At 46.3% G+C, this 15884-nt stretch overlaps 1 protein-coding gene across 6 annotated transcripts in view; it reads left to right on the forward strand.

Annotated features, from left to right (window-relative positions):
• AGO4 (argonaute RISC component 4) overlaps positions 1–15884 on the forward strand; it is a 421284-nt gene that overhangs the window by 220869 nt on the left and 184531 nt on the right. For all 6 annotated transcript variants that reach the window (XM_069223826.1, XM_069223825.1, XM_069223829.1 and 3 more), the window contains 3 exons: positions 8781–8909; positions 9121–9254; positions 11962–12146. In XM_069223826.1, the coding sequence (XP_069079927.1) occupies positions 8781–8909; positions 9121–9254; positions 11962–12146 (448 nt within the window). The remainder of the gene's footprint in view (positions 1–8780; positions 8910–9120; positions 9255–11961; positions 12147–15884) is intronic.

Here is a 15884-nt window from a genome sequence, read left to right on the forward strand (position 1 = left end):
TGCATTTTTTTAAATAAATCCAACACTGGCATCAGTGTGGGTTTATTATTCTGAGAAGTTTGATACCAAACTTCCCAGTATTCAGTGTAGCCATTATGGAGCTGTGGAGTTCGTTTCTGACAGACTCCCAGACCATATACTCTTATGGCTACCCTGCACTAACAATGTCTAAGGTTTTGCTTATACACTGTAGGGGCATACTGCTCATGCTGATATGCCCTCACCTGTGGTATAGTGCACCCTGCCTTAGGGCTGTAAGGCCTGCTAGAGGGTTGACTTACCTATGCCACAGGCAGTATTTTGTGTGCATGGCATCCTGAGGGGCATGCCATGTCAACTTTGCCTTTTTCTCCCCACCAACACACACAATCTGCAAAGGCAGTGTGCATGTGTTACGTGAGGGGTTCCTTAGGGTGGCACAACACATGCTGCAGCCCTTAGGGACATTCCCTGGTCACAGGGCCCTTGGTACAACTGGTACCTTTTACAAGGGACTTATCTGTGTGCCAGGGGTGTGCCAATTGTCGAAACAATGGTACATTTTTAGTGGACAAACACTGGTGCTGGGGCCTGGTTAGCAGGGTATCAGCACATTTCTCAGTCAAGTCAGCATCAATATCGGGCAAAAAGTGGGGGGTAACTGCAAGAGGGAGCCATTTTCCTACACAGAGGTACTTACCAAATGTCTAGCAGTGGTTGCAGCATACCTTAGAAGACCGTATATGTATGTCTTTTGCTATCTGGACGACTGGCTCATAAAAGCCAGCACCATTCAAACCTGTCAAAAACTTGCACAATATACAATCAATACCCTACACAGTCTAGGGTTCCCAATCAATTACCAGATGTATCGCCCCTTCAGCCAGCGCAAATACAATCATATGGGAGCAATTCTTAACACTCAGTCTGCATTAGCTTACCCAAACCCACAAAGAATTAAAGCGTTCCACAGTCTTATATCTCTGCTACAATACAATCAAACTTACACAGTAAGGTTTATTATGAAGCTATTGGGAATGATGGCATCATTCATATCAATAGCGCCCAATGCATGTCTAAACATGAGACCCCTAAAACAGTGTCTTTCACAACCGTGGTCTCAGGCACAGGGTCAACTTCAAGCTCTAGTGTTGTTGGACTGCCAAACTTGCAACTATCTGCCATGGTGGAATCACACCAACTTATTAAAAGTGCAGTGATTTCAGGACCCTGTGCCACAGACCATAATCACCACAGATGAATCAATGACAAGTTGGGGATCCCATCGCAACAATTTTACTATACAGGGAGAATGGGACTCAATCCATAAGACTTGCCACATAAACCACCTGGAAATGCTGGCAGTTTTCTTAGCACTCAAAGCATTCCAGCCAAAGGTCACACACAAGACGGTGTTAAGGACAGACAACATGACAGCAATGTATTATCTGCAAAAACGGGGAGGACACACTCATCCCAATTGTCCCTTCTAGCACAGTCAGTTTGGGTACCTGGATGCGAAGTTTGGGCATTTTGTGTTTTCACTTGTTGCGAAAAGGTCTAGGTTTGGTGTTCCCCACATGTGAAAGTATTTTTGAATCACTTGTGGGTGAATCTCCCATTTGTGTATTTGTTGCATCGGCCTGCTTAAGAGGTCCGCTAGCTGGTTGTGTTTTCCTGGGATATACTCTAATTGCTGAATGCGATTGTGAATTGTGCACATGTGTGTAAGTGCTGTGTGACTACAGTGGTATTGCATGAGCTTTGCATGTCTACTAGATAAGCCTTGGCTGGTCATCCACCGCTACCTCTAGAGAGCCTGGCTTCTAGACACTGCCTACACTTCACTAAGAGGGGATACCTGGACCTGGTATAAGGTGCAAGTACCATAGGTACCCACCACACCCCCGGCCAGCTTCCTGCATGAGGTACGTACCTGGTCTTCCGATGGACTAACAAGAGGATTTAATAAATGGGTTGTGCAAAGACAGGACCAGGCACACTTGGTGGGTTCTGGAGGAAGAGGATCTCCTAAAGAAGGGGGACAGAGTCCAGTCCACGATTAAGTGTCCAATCTGGGCTGGAGCCACTACCCACCCTTCTGCAGGTGAAGATCCAGGTCGAGGGGGAGACTAAGACTAGCTGTGGAGCTCAGGAGCAACAGAGGAGTCCTTCGAGTGGCGCAGATGGTGTCCTGTGTCTGTTGTCGGGTCGCAGATGGTCAGTGCTGTAGGAGAACCACCAACAAGCCTTGTCAAATGCAAGAAGGAGCAAAAGGAGAGTTGCAAGGCTGAAGAGGGACCAGCAAGGTCCAGGGGACTTGACCCTTTTGGGGGGGAGGGGGTAAATGGAGATGGAGTCTGGGTTAACCCTCAGCAGTCTGAAGAGTCAACGGAAGCAGTTGCAGCCCCCACAGGCAACCCACAGTAAGTTGCAATGAGGCCCAGTGAGCACACCTGGAGAAGAGTACCACATAGCTGGAGCAGCAGAGAGAAAACTGTCCTAGGCAGGGTGAAGTGCTGGAGCTACTCTGAGACTGAAGATCCCTTGGAGCAGGAGACCACAAGTCTTGGTTGTTGCAAGAGGCGTGGGGCACAAAGGGTACTGTCCTACAAGGAGAAGCAAGGGCTCAGTCTGCCAAGTTAGACAGCAGGCAGGGAGGACCAATGGGACAACTCCAGATAACCACGCAGTTCCAGAAGAGAGCAGATCCATGCAGCCAGATGTCGTTGCTGTAGGTTCCTGCATATGCAGGGCAGTGATCCCTTCATTCCAAGGGAGATTCCTTCTGGTTTCCTAGTGCAGCTTAAGTCTTGCTGACCCCAGAGGATTCACAGCCGGAAAAATGTTGCAGTTGAGGAAGGAGCCGGGGATAATTTGCAAAGTCGTCTTGGGAGTTGCTATCGTGTTGGCTCCTGAAGCATCCAGTTGTGGCTCCAGTGGCCAGGAGCAGAAGTAAGCGATGCAGAGAACTAGTGCACTGTTGCACGTCGAATCTGGGCAGTCAACCACAAGGGAGTCCCTAAATGATCCTCTAAGGGGATTTGGTCACCTTCCATGGTGACCACTTATCAGGAAGGGTCTCTGATGTCACCTCCCTGGCCCTGCCGCTCAGATGCTCCCAGGGGCCTCTTCATATCTTGTTTTCAAGATGGCAGAATCGAGTGGCCATCTGGAGGAGCTCTGGGCACCAGCCCTAGGGTGGTGATGGACAGGGGAGTGGTCACTCACCTTTCCTTTGTCCAGTTTCTTGCCAGAGCAGGTGCCAGGGGCAAACTGGTTTATGCAAGGAGGTCACCAAGTGTGCCCTTCAAAGCAAACCAGTGGCTTGGGGAGGCTGCCCCTCCCCAGCTCTATAACACCTATTTTCAAGGGAGAGGGTGTTGCCTCCCCTCTCCCACAGGAAATCCTTTGTTCTGCCTTCCCCTGCCTGAGCTGGTCTAGCAGCAGGAGGGCAGAAACCTTTCTGAAGGGATGCCGCAGTGCAGGCTTCCTGGAAAGCCCTAGAATACTGGTAGGAGTAATACTGGGGGTTCTCGAAGGAGCCCACAGAGTGCATGGAATCATGCAACCATTACTGGCAGCACTCTTGGGGTATGATTCTGACATGTTTGATACCAAACATGTCCAGGTTACAAGTTACCAATATGTAGCTGGACACAGTGACCTGTGTTCAGTGCATGGGTAAAATGGCTACCCCTCACTTACGAAGTCCAGTGAAATGGGGCTGGAGTTCGTAAGGGAACCTCTGCTCATGGAGGAGTGCCCTCACACTTGGGGACCTGCACCCTCCCCTCTGGGCTAGGAGGGACTACTATAGGGATGACTTACAGAGACCTGGTGTGATGACCTGTGGTGAAAGGGTGCATGCACCTTTTCATGCAGGCTGCAATGGCAGGCCTGCAGACACACTCTGGATGTGCTCCGATGGGTGGCATAATACATGATGCAGCTCATGGGAGAACCCTGGTGTCCCAATGCCCTGGATACCCAATTACCATATACTAGGGACTTATAGGGGGACACCAGTATGCCAATTGTGGGCTGCACAAAGGTCCTAGGTAACCCAATTTGGAGGGAGAGAGCATGATCACTGGGGTACTAGTTAGCAGAATCCTAGTGAAAACAGTCTAAGCACACTGATAGCATGCAAAAAGTGGGGGTAACCATGCTAAAAAGCGGGGACTTTCCTACAGTGATGACCTTGTTGTTGTGCTCGTTAGTGGGGTTGGAGTTCAGTACAAATGCCACTGCTTTATCTGACCAATTGCTGGTGCAGATCATGATCTATTTTTGTCTGAGGAACTTCTAATGTAGGCGGCTTTAGGTATGCCTCTGTAGCATACATGCCTTTGGAGAAAGGTGTCTGGATTGCTACTGTTCCTGCAGTAGGTCTTCTGCCAGTATTATCACTGGTAGTCATGACGGTGATGAAACCAGACAAGGCAGAAGACTTTCACCAGGTGACTGAGCACTGTCTACGTCGAATGTGTGACATTCAGATTCTTGTTGCCAGCTACTTTAACTGCGTGATTTTTAGTGATCACAGATTGTGAGGTAATGCCTCCTTGGCATGGTTACCCCCTGACTTTTTGCCTTTGCTGATGCTAAGTTATGATTTGAAAGTGTGCTGGGACCCTGCTAACCAGGCCCCAGCACCAGTGTTCTTTAACTAAACTGTACCTTTGTATCCACAATTGGCACAACCCTTTCACTCAGGTAAGACCCTTGTATCTGGTACCCCTGGTACCAAGGGCCCTGATGCCATGGAAGGTCTCTAAGGGCTGCAGCATGTCTTATGCCACCCTAGGGAACCCTCACTCAGCACATACACACTGCTTCACAGCTTGTGTGTGCTGGTGGAGAGAAAATGACTAAGTCGACATGGCACTCTCCTCAAAGTGCCATGCCAACCTCACACTGCCTGTGGCATAGGTAAGTCACCCCTCTAGCAGTCTTTACAGCCCTAAGGCAGGGTGCACTATACCACAGGTGAAGGCATATGTGCATGAGCACTATGCCCCTACAGTTTCTAAGCAAAACCTTAGACATTGTAAGTGCAGGGTAGCCATAAGAGTATGTAGTCTGGGAGTCTGTCATGCACGAACTCCACAGCACCATAATGGCTACACTGAAAACTGGGAAGTTTGGTATCAAACTTCTCAGCACAATAAATGCACACTGATGCCAGTGTGGCATTTATTGTAAAATACACCCAGAGCGCATCTTAGAGATGACCCCTGAAAACCTACCCGACTTCCAGTGTGGGCTGACTAGTTTCTGCCAGTCTGCCACACACCAGACATGTTGCTGGCCACATGGGGAGAGTGCCTTTGTCACTCTGTGGCCAGGAACAAAGCCTGTACTGGGTGGAGGTGCTTCTCACCTCCCCCTGCAGGAACTTTAACACCTGGCGGTGAGCCTCAAAGGCTCATCCCCTTTGTTACAGCGCCACAGGGCATCCCAGCTGTTGGAGATGCCCACCCCTCCGGCCACTGCCCCCACTTTTGGCGGCAAGGCTGCAGGAGATAATGAGGAAAATGAGGAGTCACCCCCCAGTCAGGACAGCCCCCAAGGTGTCCTGAGCTGAGTTGACTCTTACTTTTAGAAATCCTCCATCTTGTAGAAGGAGGCTTCCCCAATAGGATTAGGGATGTGCTCCCCTCCCCACAGGGAGGAGGCACAAATAGGGTGTAGCCACCCTCAGGGCCAGTAGCCACTGGCTACTGCCCTCCCAGACCTAAACACACCCCTAAATTCATTATTTAGGGCTCCCAGAACCAAAGAAGACAGATTCCTGCAACCTAAAGGACTGCTGACCTGAAGCCCTGCAGTGAAGACAGACGACAACTGATTTGGCGCCAGCCCCACCGGCCTGTCTCCGTACTTTGATGAAAACAGTGACGCATCTAACAGAGACCAGCGGCCTCAGAGGACTGCCCTGCATCTAAAGGACCAAGAAGCTCCCGTGAACAGCGGCTCTGTTCAACCATCTGCAACTTTCTGCAACAAAGAAGCAACTTTAAAGACTCCATGTTTCCCGCCGGAAGCGTGAGAATTTCCACTCTGCACCCGACGCCCCCGGCTTGACCTGTGGAAAACAAACACCTCAGGGAGGACTCCCCAGCGACTGCGAGCCAGTGAGTAGCCAGAGTTGACCCCCCTGAGTCCTCACAGCGACGCCTGCAGAGGAAATCCAGAGGCTCCCCCTGACCGCGACTGCCTGTAACAAGGGACCTGATGCCTAGAACCAACACTGCACCAGCAGCCCCCAGGACCTGAAGGAACCGAACTCCAGTGCAGGAGTGACCCCCTGCCTAACCCAGGTGGTGGCTACCCCGAGGAGCCCCACCTGTGCCTGCCTGAATCGTTGAAGAGACCCCCGGGTCTCACCATTGCTTTCAATACAAAACCAGACGCCTGTTTGCACTCTGCACCCGGCCGACCCAGCACTGCTGAGGGTGTACTTTCTGTGTCTGCTGGTGCCCTACAAAACCCCCAGGTTCTGCCCTCTGAGGACGCGGGTACTTACCTGCTGGCAGACTGGAACCAGGGCACCCGGTTTCCATTTAAGCCTGTGTGTTTTGGCACCTCTTTGACCTCTGCACCTGACCAGCCCTGAGCTGCTGGTGTGGTAACTTTGGGATTGCCTTGAACCCCCACCTTGGGGCTACCTTGGACCCAACTTTGAACCCTGTAAGTGTTTTACTTACCTGTGAACTTAACAATTGCTTACCTCCCCTAGGAACTGTTGATTTCTGCACTGTCGACTCTTAAAATAGCTTATTGCCATTTTTGTCACAACTGTACATGCTATTGTGATTATTCAAAGTTCCTAGAATACTGGAGTCAAATACCTTTCATTTGAAGTATTACTTGTAAATCTTGAACCTGTGGTACTTAAAATAAACTAAGAAAATATATTTTTCTATATAAAAACCTATTGCCCTGGAGTAAGTCTTTTTGAGTGTTTTTTCCTCATTTATTGCCTGTGTGTACATCAAATGCTTTACACTACCCTCTGATAAGCCTACTGCTCGACCACACTACCACAAAATAGAGCATTAGAATCATCTTTTTGCCATCATCTTACCTCTAAGGGGAACTCTTGGACTCTGTGTACACTATTTCTTACTTTGAAATAGTATATACAGACCCAACTTCCTACAGTGATGAAAAGGGGAGTGCTGTGACATTTAATTTCACAACACTGATAATCTCAACAGCAGATGGATCGACACTGAGCGTTTTGACTCCAATAGCTTCGAAGACTCCTACTTCAACTTAAAGATGTCTTTATCAATAGTATGGTGCCAAGCTCCCTGTCGAAATGTACAACGGTGATGTAGGTGGCTGGCCTGTCTGGTGATGAAATTGAGGATCACTTTTTTGCTAGTTCTTACTCAGTAGGAGTCTTTTGGCAGAGAGAGTAGTCTCTGTGGAAGGATACCTTCCTTTGCTATCCTTTATTTTGATTTGGACATTCCAGTATTCCTCTGAGGTAGATTACTTCATCTTGAAATGTCCTTTTGGACATTTTCCTGCAGAACTGCCAATTCTTGATCAAATGCAGTGGTGTTAAACAGACCACACAAAGTATTTGAGTCCGTATTCTTTCTTCCACAGCCAGGGCACTTTTCAAATAGTGAATGTATAGCTCCAAAATTCCTTGTCGAATTGTTCAAAATGGAAAGTGGAAAGATTTAGACAAGTAAAATAAGTAATAAAAAATGTCAAATGAAAATATATATATTTTTTAAATGAATTAAAAACATATATAACAGGGTTTATACACAAGTGTTCCGAAATCCACTCCGCTTGAGCCTGAGGAAAAAACTGTGCCTGTGAGGCAATTGCTGATACAAGGCATGCTCAGATATGGCAGCTGTGAAGAGACTACAATGCAGAACCCTCTCTTCCTCTCTTATAATGCAGATATGAGTTTAAAAACTTAAAATGAGTTTCATCAAAAACGTATTAGTAATGTTTCTAACTATTAGAACTGGAGAGGATTAGAACAGCAGTTAAAGGTTCTCTTGGCACGTTTATTGCCCTGTGTCTCAAACAAATAATTGATTTGTAGCAGCTGTTATTGACCCTCTACATATGTGTATTAAGTGAAGCTCCAAACACTGTTAGAACACCACATTATAGCCCCTTGCCAAGGGCAGTACCTTAAGTTCAATATCCTTTAAACTTATGAAACTGAATAGCAGACAAACAACTATAAGCAGACAAAAGAGCCTTCAATGACTTATAGCCCGTAGTATAAGACATGACCTGCTGTGACACATTTCCACGTTGAGGGTAGGATGTTCTAAATTTAATAGGAAAAAACAATGTGAAATAGTGCAGTGATTCAGCCGAAGGCCCACACCATCCGTTATTGGCCCCCTGGCACTCTTTTGTCTTTATTGCAGTTTCACATAACTGTGAACGCTTACTGCAGTATACTATTTTACTGTTATGAATTAAATTATTGCAGCATTTATTGATTTGCAAACATATTATCTAATGATGGAATTACTGCTAGATTTATAAGAGGAGTTACATGTTATTTTGTTTCATGGTAACGGCATGGACAGATTTATTTGAAATTCATCACTGTAGAAAGGTAGTTTGGTTGGCTGTGTGGCACTTGTTTGCATGTCTTGAGCTTCTAAACCACACTGACTTGATAAATCCTGAATGTAACAGTATTCCCAAGGTGTTTCAAATTGGCTTCCTGTAGTTGCTGAATAGGGAAGCATCTATAATGGTGACTTGCTAACCCAGTAACTGTTATCATTCCTGTTTTCTAGGTAAAGAGTAACAGCATGGTAGGAGGACCAGATCCATACCTAAAAGAGTTTGGAATTGTTGTTCATAATGAAATGACTGAGCTTACAGGCCGAGTGTTACCAGCTCCAATGTTGCAGTATGGTGGCAGAGTAAGTTAAGTTCCATGATAGACGGTATTAAGAATGCCTGCTGTCTTGGCCTTTGATTTGTGTGAGTCTTACTAAGAGAACCCCACTAAACCAGGTGGCAGAGCAGTGCTTTTATGGTGCTCGATCACTCACATTTGCCTACTTTAGCTTTTTGTGTTTATATAGATCTATGACCCTGCACATTTCAGTTTGAAGTTTCTCTTATTTCCAGAACAAAACCGTGGCAACACCAAATCAGGGTGTGTGGGACATGCGGGGAAAGCAGTTCTATGCTGGCATTGAGATCAAAGTCTGGGCCGTCGCTTGTTTCGCTCCACAGAAACAATGTAGAGAAGACTTGTTGAAGTAAGTATTGTCTCCGGATCGGGTGTCATTTTCCAATGGAACAATCAAATGCTTCCAGTAGCTGGCCTAATTATCGCTTTGAGTGCTGGTGCCTGTAAGTCACACCATGAAAATTATTTACAGGTAAAAAGCTCGGACTGGATAAAGGAGCTCTGGAAGAAAAGGTGATGGGGATTTGATCAACTATCAAATGTGTTCTTTAACCGCTCCACAAAGGGGTAGCATTGATGGGATCAGGGTTATTACAAAAGTCCAAGCCCAGGAGTAAGCACTGCTACCTGTGTTTGACAACTATGTTAGACACTGGAATGTCTAGCAGATGGCTTTAGTCTAAAGCATAGGTACTAACGAACATATTTACAGGAGCCTAAAATCATAGTCTGTGGTGTGACCAAAAGCAGCATTAATGGGTGTAGGTTATTTTAAGGGGGGGGGTATATGTTGTGGGAAGTGAGTCCAGGAGTTATTGTGATGGTTTTATGTTTAATTCCATACTGCCCTCTAAAGCAAGCCTCTAGAACTGTTATATATTTGGCAATACATTTATGCTTTATCTGAGCCACTATTGCTCTACATCACCTTGCGTTAAACTCTATCTGTTTATCTCTACCCTGGGCAAATCAAGAGTACTCGGGAAATAACTTGATTACTGAATTGGAATGACATAGGATTGCACAATGCTGTGAAACCAGGAAACTTAGGCTTAATCCAGGCTGTCCCACCTTTATTTGCATTTATGAATGCACCAGATACATCCAAATAAAGTAAGGCACAAAAAGTAAGAAGGAAGGATGGGGTCACATCGCACAGCAAAGGTTGTGTATAGTTACATCTTGAAACGTGATGCACTCTGCACATTAGACAGTAGGAGTTGATGCATCAAATACATTTCAGTGTCTGTATGTTAACTTTGGACAGACCTAGTTAATTGGAAGTGACTATGAGGGAGGCACAGGAGAGGTTCACAAGAGCAAGTAAAAAGGGCACATGTCCCGGCTTCCTCATTTAACCAAGTTAAGTGATCCGAAGCAATTTTTATTTCACTTTGTCTCCTTTTTTCATTATTCCATATACGAGCTTAGAAATGCATGAGTTCAGAATGTGTGCTGTACAAAACCGTCTATTTAGATTTATTTAACTTTAATGTGGTCTTTGTATAATAAACTACGGCCACTCAGAGGGTGTCCACATGACAACTGACTTGCCTCTTAGTTTGATATATCATTGTGGGGGGTGGGGCACGAATGTTCCTACATCCATGTTTGAAAACTAGCACTTGAGAAAAATACTTCAGTGCACAAATGTGTTCTCATGAACTAAGGTGAAATGCACTTGTTTGAATTTTGAAGACTAATTTTTTTTGTTGCAAGATGTCTTTAAAAATTAGTGTTTCTAAAGTTAAAAGGTGCAGGAAAACAGTTTTTCTTTTGCTTCAATTAACCTGTGAATAAATGCTTGCCATTTATTTACCATCTTTCTGCAAGTTAGTTCTCTGTCGAGTAAAGAGCAACCCAGTGCTAATGTTCTGAAGAGGGTGCACGTGTAAAGATCAGGAGGGCTGCAAGTGACCCCTGGGCTGTATTTTGAGCATTGCTGGTCTAAAGTATGGAGTCTCTTGGTGTACTACCAGGAGTTTGGAATATTGTTGGTGTGCTGTAGTTTAGTTGTTTGGTGTACTGCTAGCATGCTGACATATGCCGCTTTAGAGCACCTTGAGGCACTGTCCAGTCTACATTTTTTTTTTTTTTAAATGAACAGTTGCAACAGTTATTCTGTTTTATTTAGGCCCCGGTCTAGAAGAAATACATTCTGATCCCAGCTATGTTTAAAGCATAGCGTTACCTGGCCACCCTTCACTTCAAGACTTAAATTTGTAGTCAAGAAATTGCAAAAACCTGGCAACAAGGTTATCTCCTGCTTGAATTTCTGGTGGTAACATTGAAACTTTGTTGAAGTTCAGCTACTTTTCTGGGTCGTGGCATGAACTGGACAATCTGAGTGCATCTCTCACAGGAGAACTTTAACTTCTTTTGTGTTGACAGTAGACGTCAGGTTACCCAGTGGTCTTAATATATTTGGTTCTGTCCCAAACCGAAGTCTGGTGTTACCTAGAGAATAGCATCAGAGGAGAGGGTGAATTTGTTAACCCCTTAGCTTTTCATTAGATATTAGTAAGCCATACTTTCCCCTAGCTTGTTTTCCCTTATCCCTTTCTAGTGAGTCGGGAATAAGAGCCCAAAGCTTTAAATCTAGTGCAAGGGAGATCTAAGGCATGAAATGCTTTCTGACCCTCCCTTGCCATTTACTGGTGGACCACTTGTTCCTCGTCTACATGAGGGGATGTACTTTTCTGTACGAGAGGATAGCTGTGATTAACTATTGGTTTCTGAGTTCAGAATTTTCTCTCACACATAAATGATCAGCTCTCATTGAAAGAAGCGGATGAGTTTCTGATCCTGCCTTATCTTTAACTCAGAAAAGATCTTAAAAAATAAAAAAAATAAAAAAAGGAACTGATTGGGCCAAATGGAAAGAGAAAGCAGGGGGGAAAACTTGACAATAGAAAACCTGGTGCTCAAGGTCTTCTGTTACTACCCTTGGTTTAGCACATGCTGCTAAAAATGTTTTTTTAAACATGTTAGTGCTTTGGATTTTGCCTGGGCATCGTAAACCATTATTCGTTTCCTTGTATCTTTGTTTTGAATAGGAGCTTCACGGACCAGCTACGCAAGATTTCAAAAGATGCAGGGATGCCGATCCAGGGGCAGCCTTGCTTCTGTAAATACGCACAGGGTGCCGACAGCGTGGAACCCATGTTCAAGCACTTAAAGCTAACTTATGTCGGTCTGCAGTTGATTGTCGTGATTCTTCCTGGAAAGACTCCAGTTTATGGTATGTGGGCGAGTAGGTGGTCTACGAGGACGGGGGTTAGATTTACCAGTCTGCATGCATTGATTAACCCTTCTATGGGTGGGCTTTAGTTCAGTGGGAAACATGTCAAACAGCCAACTCTCCAGATGCACACTAACTTTCACTTCTCTTTCGGCATTTGTGATTTGCTCATCCATAGAAGAACATGCTTTGAATCATTTACTCATGCTTGATACTTAACAATAGTTTCAGAGTACGTGAACCTCTGAAAGATTTCAATGCTAGTCATTCACTGTTGCAGGCATTTAGAGATTGTTTTGGATGATTTAAGTAGCTTAATGTTTTTGCAATTTTCCCATTATTAAAACTAACCTTGATTTAGCCTGACTTTAGCATTGAGTGAATGTCCAGTCTGGATTTTCAAATCATTTTTTGGAGCTTAATTATATTTTCATAAACTGATTCCTTTTTAGTGATGCAAAATCGCACGAACCAGAGGAAATGCAGATCTTGCAATGTATTTGTTTTTCTTGTTTCTTTCTCTAGTGGACAAGCGTCTCTTGCGTGTGGGTCTCTCAATTGTTTGAGAACCTTTAGTTACATTGTTGACTAAAATCCCAAGGCATGAGTTCTTATCCTGGTTTCCCGAAGGGGGCATGTGTTTTCCTAGTCAAGTAGATAAGAAAAAAGGTGCTGTATCTGCAGATGTTTTATAAGTACCATATCTCCTTGTCTGGCTCTACAGACATGCCTAGTGCTTGGTTTGAACCATTTTATCCAAGCAGCTCATGGAGACAGATAAACATTCATTAGACATACTGTAACAGGCTTCAGACACAGTATGACAATGGCCTGGTTGGTAGCTGTAGGAAGTTGGCTCTGTATGCACTATTTCAAAGTAAGGAATAGCATGCACAGAGTCCAAGGGTTCCCCTTAGAGGTAAGATAGTGGCAAAAAGAGATAATACTAATGCTCTATTTTGTGGTAGTGTGGTTGAGCAGTAGGCTTATCAAAGGAGTAGTGTTAAGCATTTGTTGTACATACACACAGGCAATAAATGAGGAACACACACTCAGAGACAAATCCAGCCAATAGGGTTTGTTATAGAAAAATATCTTTTCTTAGTTTATTTTAAGAACCACAGGTTCAAATTCTACATGTAATATCTCATTTGAAAGGTATTGCAGGTAAGTACTTTAGGAACTTTGAATCATTACATTAGCATGTATACTTTTTACATAAAACACAATAAGCTGTTTTAAAAGTGGACACTTAGTGAATTTTCACAGTTCCTGGGGAAGGTAAGTTTTTGTTAGTTTTGTCAGGTAAGTAAATCACTTACAAGTCTCAGGTTTGGGTCCAAGGTAGCCCACCGTTGGGGGTTCAGAGCAACCCCAAAGTTACCACACCAGCAGCTCAGGGCCGGTCAGGTGCAGAGGTCAAAGAGGTGCCCAAAACGCATAGGCTGCAATGGAGAGAAGGGGGTGCCCCGGTTCCGGTCTGCCAGCAGGTAAGTACCCGCGTCTTCGGAGGGCAGACCAGGGGGGTTTTGTAGGGCACCGGGGGGGGACACAAGTTCACACAAAAAGTACACCCTCAGCGGCACTGGGGCGGCCGGGTGCAGTGTAGAAACAAGCGTCGGGTTTTCAATGTAAATCAATGAGAGATCAAGGGATCTCTTCAGCGGGGCAGGCAAGGGGGGGGGGCTCCTCGGGGTAGCCACCACCTGGGCAAGGGAGAGGGCCTCCTGGGGGTCACTCCTGCACAGGAGTTCCGTTCCTTCCGGTGCTGGGGGCTGCGGGTGCAGGGTCTTTTCCAGCCGTCGGGACTTTAGGTTCAGGCAGTCGCGGTCAGGGGGAGCCTCGGGATTCCCTCTGCAGGCGTCGCTGTGGGGGCTCAGGGGGGACAACTTTGGTTACTCACGGTCTCTGAGTCGCCGGAGGGTCCTCCCTGAAGTGTTGGTTCTCCACCAGTCGAGTCGGGGTCGCCGGGTGCAGTGTTGCAAGTCTCACGCTTCTTGCGGGGAGTTGCAGGGGTCTTTAAATCTGCTCCTTCGAAACAAAGTTGCAGTTCTTTTGGAGCAGTGCCGCTGTCCTCGGGAGTTTCTTGGTCTCTTGGAAGTAGGGCAGTCCTCTGAGGATTCAGAGGTCGCTGGTCCTGGAGAAAGCGTCACTGGAGCAGGGTTCTTTAGAAGGCAGGAGACAGGCCGGTAGGACTGGGGCCAAAGCAGTTGGTGTCTTCTTTCTTCTTCTGCAGGGGTTTTCAGCTCAGCAGTCTTCTTCTGCGGTAAGTTGCAGGAATCTAAAATCTTAGGTTCAGGGAAGCCCTTAAATACTAAATTTAAGGGCGTGTTTAGGTCTGGGGGGATAGTAGCCAATGGCTACTAGCCCTGAGGGTGAGTACACCCTCTTTGTGCCTCCTCCCAAGGGGAGGGGGTCACATCCCTAATCCTATTGGGGGAATCCTCCATCTGCAAGATGGAGGATTTCTAAAAGTTAGTCACTTCAGCTCAGGACACCTTAGGGTCTGTCCTGACTGGCCAGTGACTCCTCCTTGTTGTTTTCTTTGTTTCCTCCAGCCTTGCCGCCAAAAGTGGGGGCCGTGGCCGGAGGGGGCGGGCAACTCCACTAAGCTGGAGTGTCCTGCGGTGCTGTGACAAAGGGGTGAGCCTTTGAGGCTCACCGCCAGGTGTTACAGCTCCTGCCTGGGGGAGGTGTTAGCATCTCCACCCAGTGCAGGCTTTGTTACTGGCCTCAGAGTGACAAAGGCACTCTCCCCATGGGGCCAGCAACATGTCTCTAGTGTGGCAGGCTGCTGGAACCAGTCAGCCTACACAGATAGTCGGTTAAGTTTCAGGGGGCACCTCTAAGGTGCCCTCTGTGGTGTATTTTACAATAAAATGTACACTGGCATCAGTGTGCATTTATTGTGCTGAGAAGTTTGATACCAAACTTCCCAGTTTTCAGTGTAGCCATTATGGTGCTGTGGAGTTCGTGTAAAACAGACTCCCAGACCATATACTCTTATGGCTACCCTGCACTTACAATGTCTAAGGTATTGCTTAGACACTGTAGGGGCACAGTGCTCATGCACTGGTGCCCTCACCTATGGTATAGTGCACCCTGCCTTAGGGCTGTAAGGCCTACTAGAGGGGTGACTCATCTATACCTGCATAGGCAGTGAGAGGCTGGCATGGCACCCTGAGGGGAGTGCCATGTCGACTTACTCGTTTTGTTCTCACCAGCACACACAAGCTGGCAAGCAGTGTGTCTGTGCTGAGTGAGGGGTCTCCAGGGTGGCATAAGACATGCTGCAGCCCTTAGAGACCTTCCCTGGCATCAGGGCCCTTGGTACCAGAGGTACCAGTTACAAGGGACTTATCTGGATGCCAGGGTGTGCCAATTGTGGAATCAAAAGTACAGGTTAGGGAAAGAAGACTGGTGCTGGGGCCTGGTTAGCAGGCCTCAGCACACTTCCAATTCAAAACATAGCATCAGCAAAGGCAAAAAGTCAGGCGGTAACCATGCCAAGGAGGCATTTCCTTACACCATTGAAGACGACTTCCTTTTTAATACACTGTCGTCTACGCACAGTCAATATCAAAGTCTGCCGATGTTGCCCGGAATGCTAAAACACCCAAACAAGTGTTTGAGGAGCCTGTCAAAGGGAGAGCCATTACTCCAAGAGTAGATAAAAAATATAAACCGCCACCAACAGACCCAGTGTACATCACACAACAGCTATCACCAGACTCTGTT

Source organism: Pleurodeles waltl, chromosome 3_1, assembly GCF_031143425.1.
Source record: "Pleurodeles waltl isolate 20211129_DDA chromosome 3_1, aPleWal1.hap1.20221129, whole genome shotgun sequence".
In the NCBI taxonomy this organism is placed as follows: Eukaryota; Metazoa; Chordata; class Amphibia; order Caudata; family Salamandridae; genus Pleurodeles; species Pleurodeles waltl.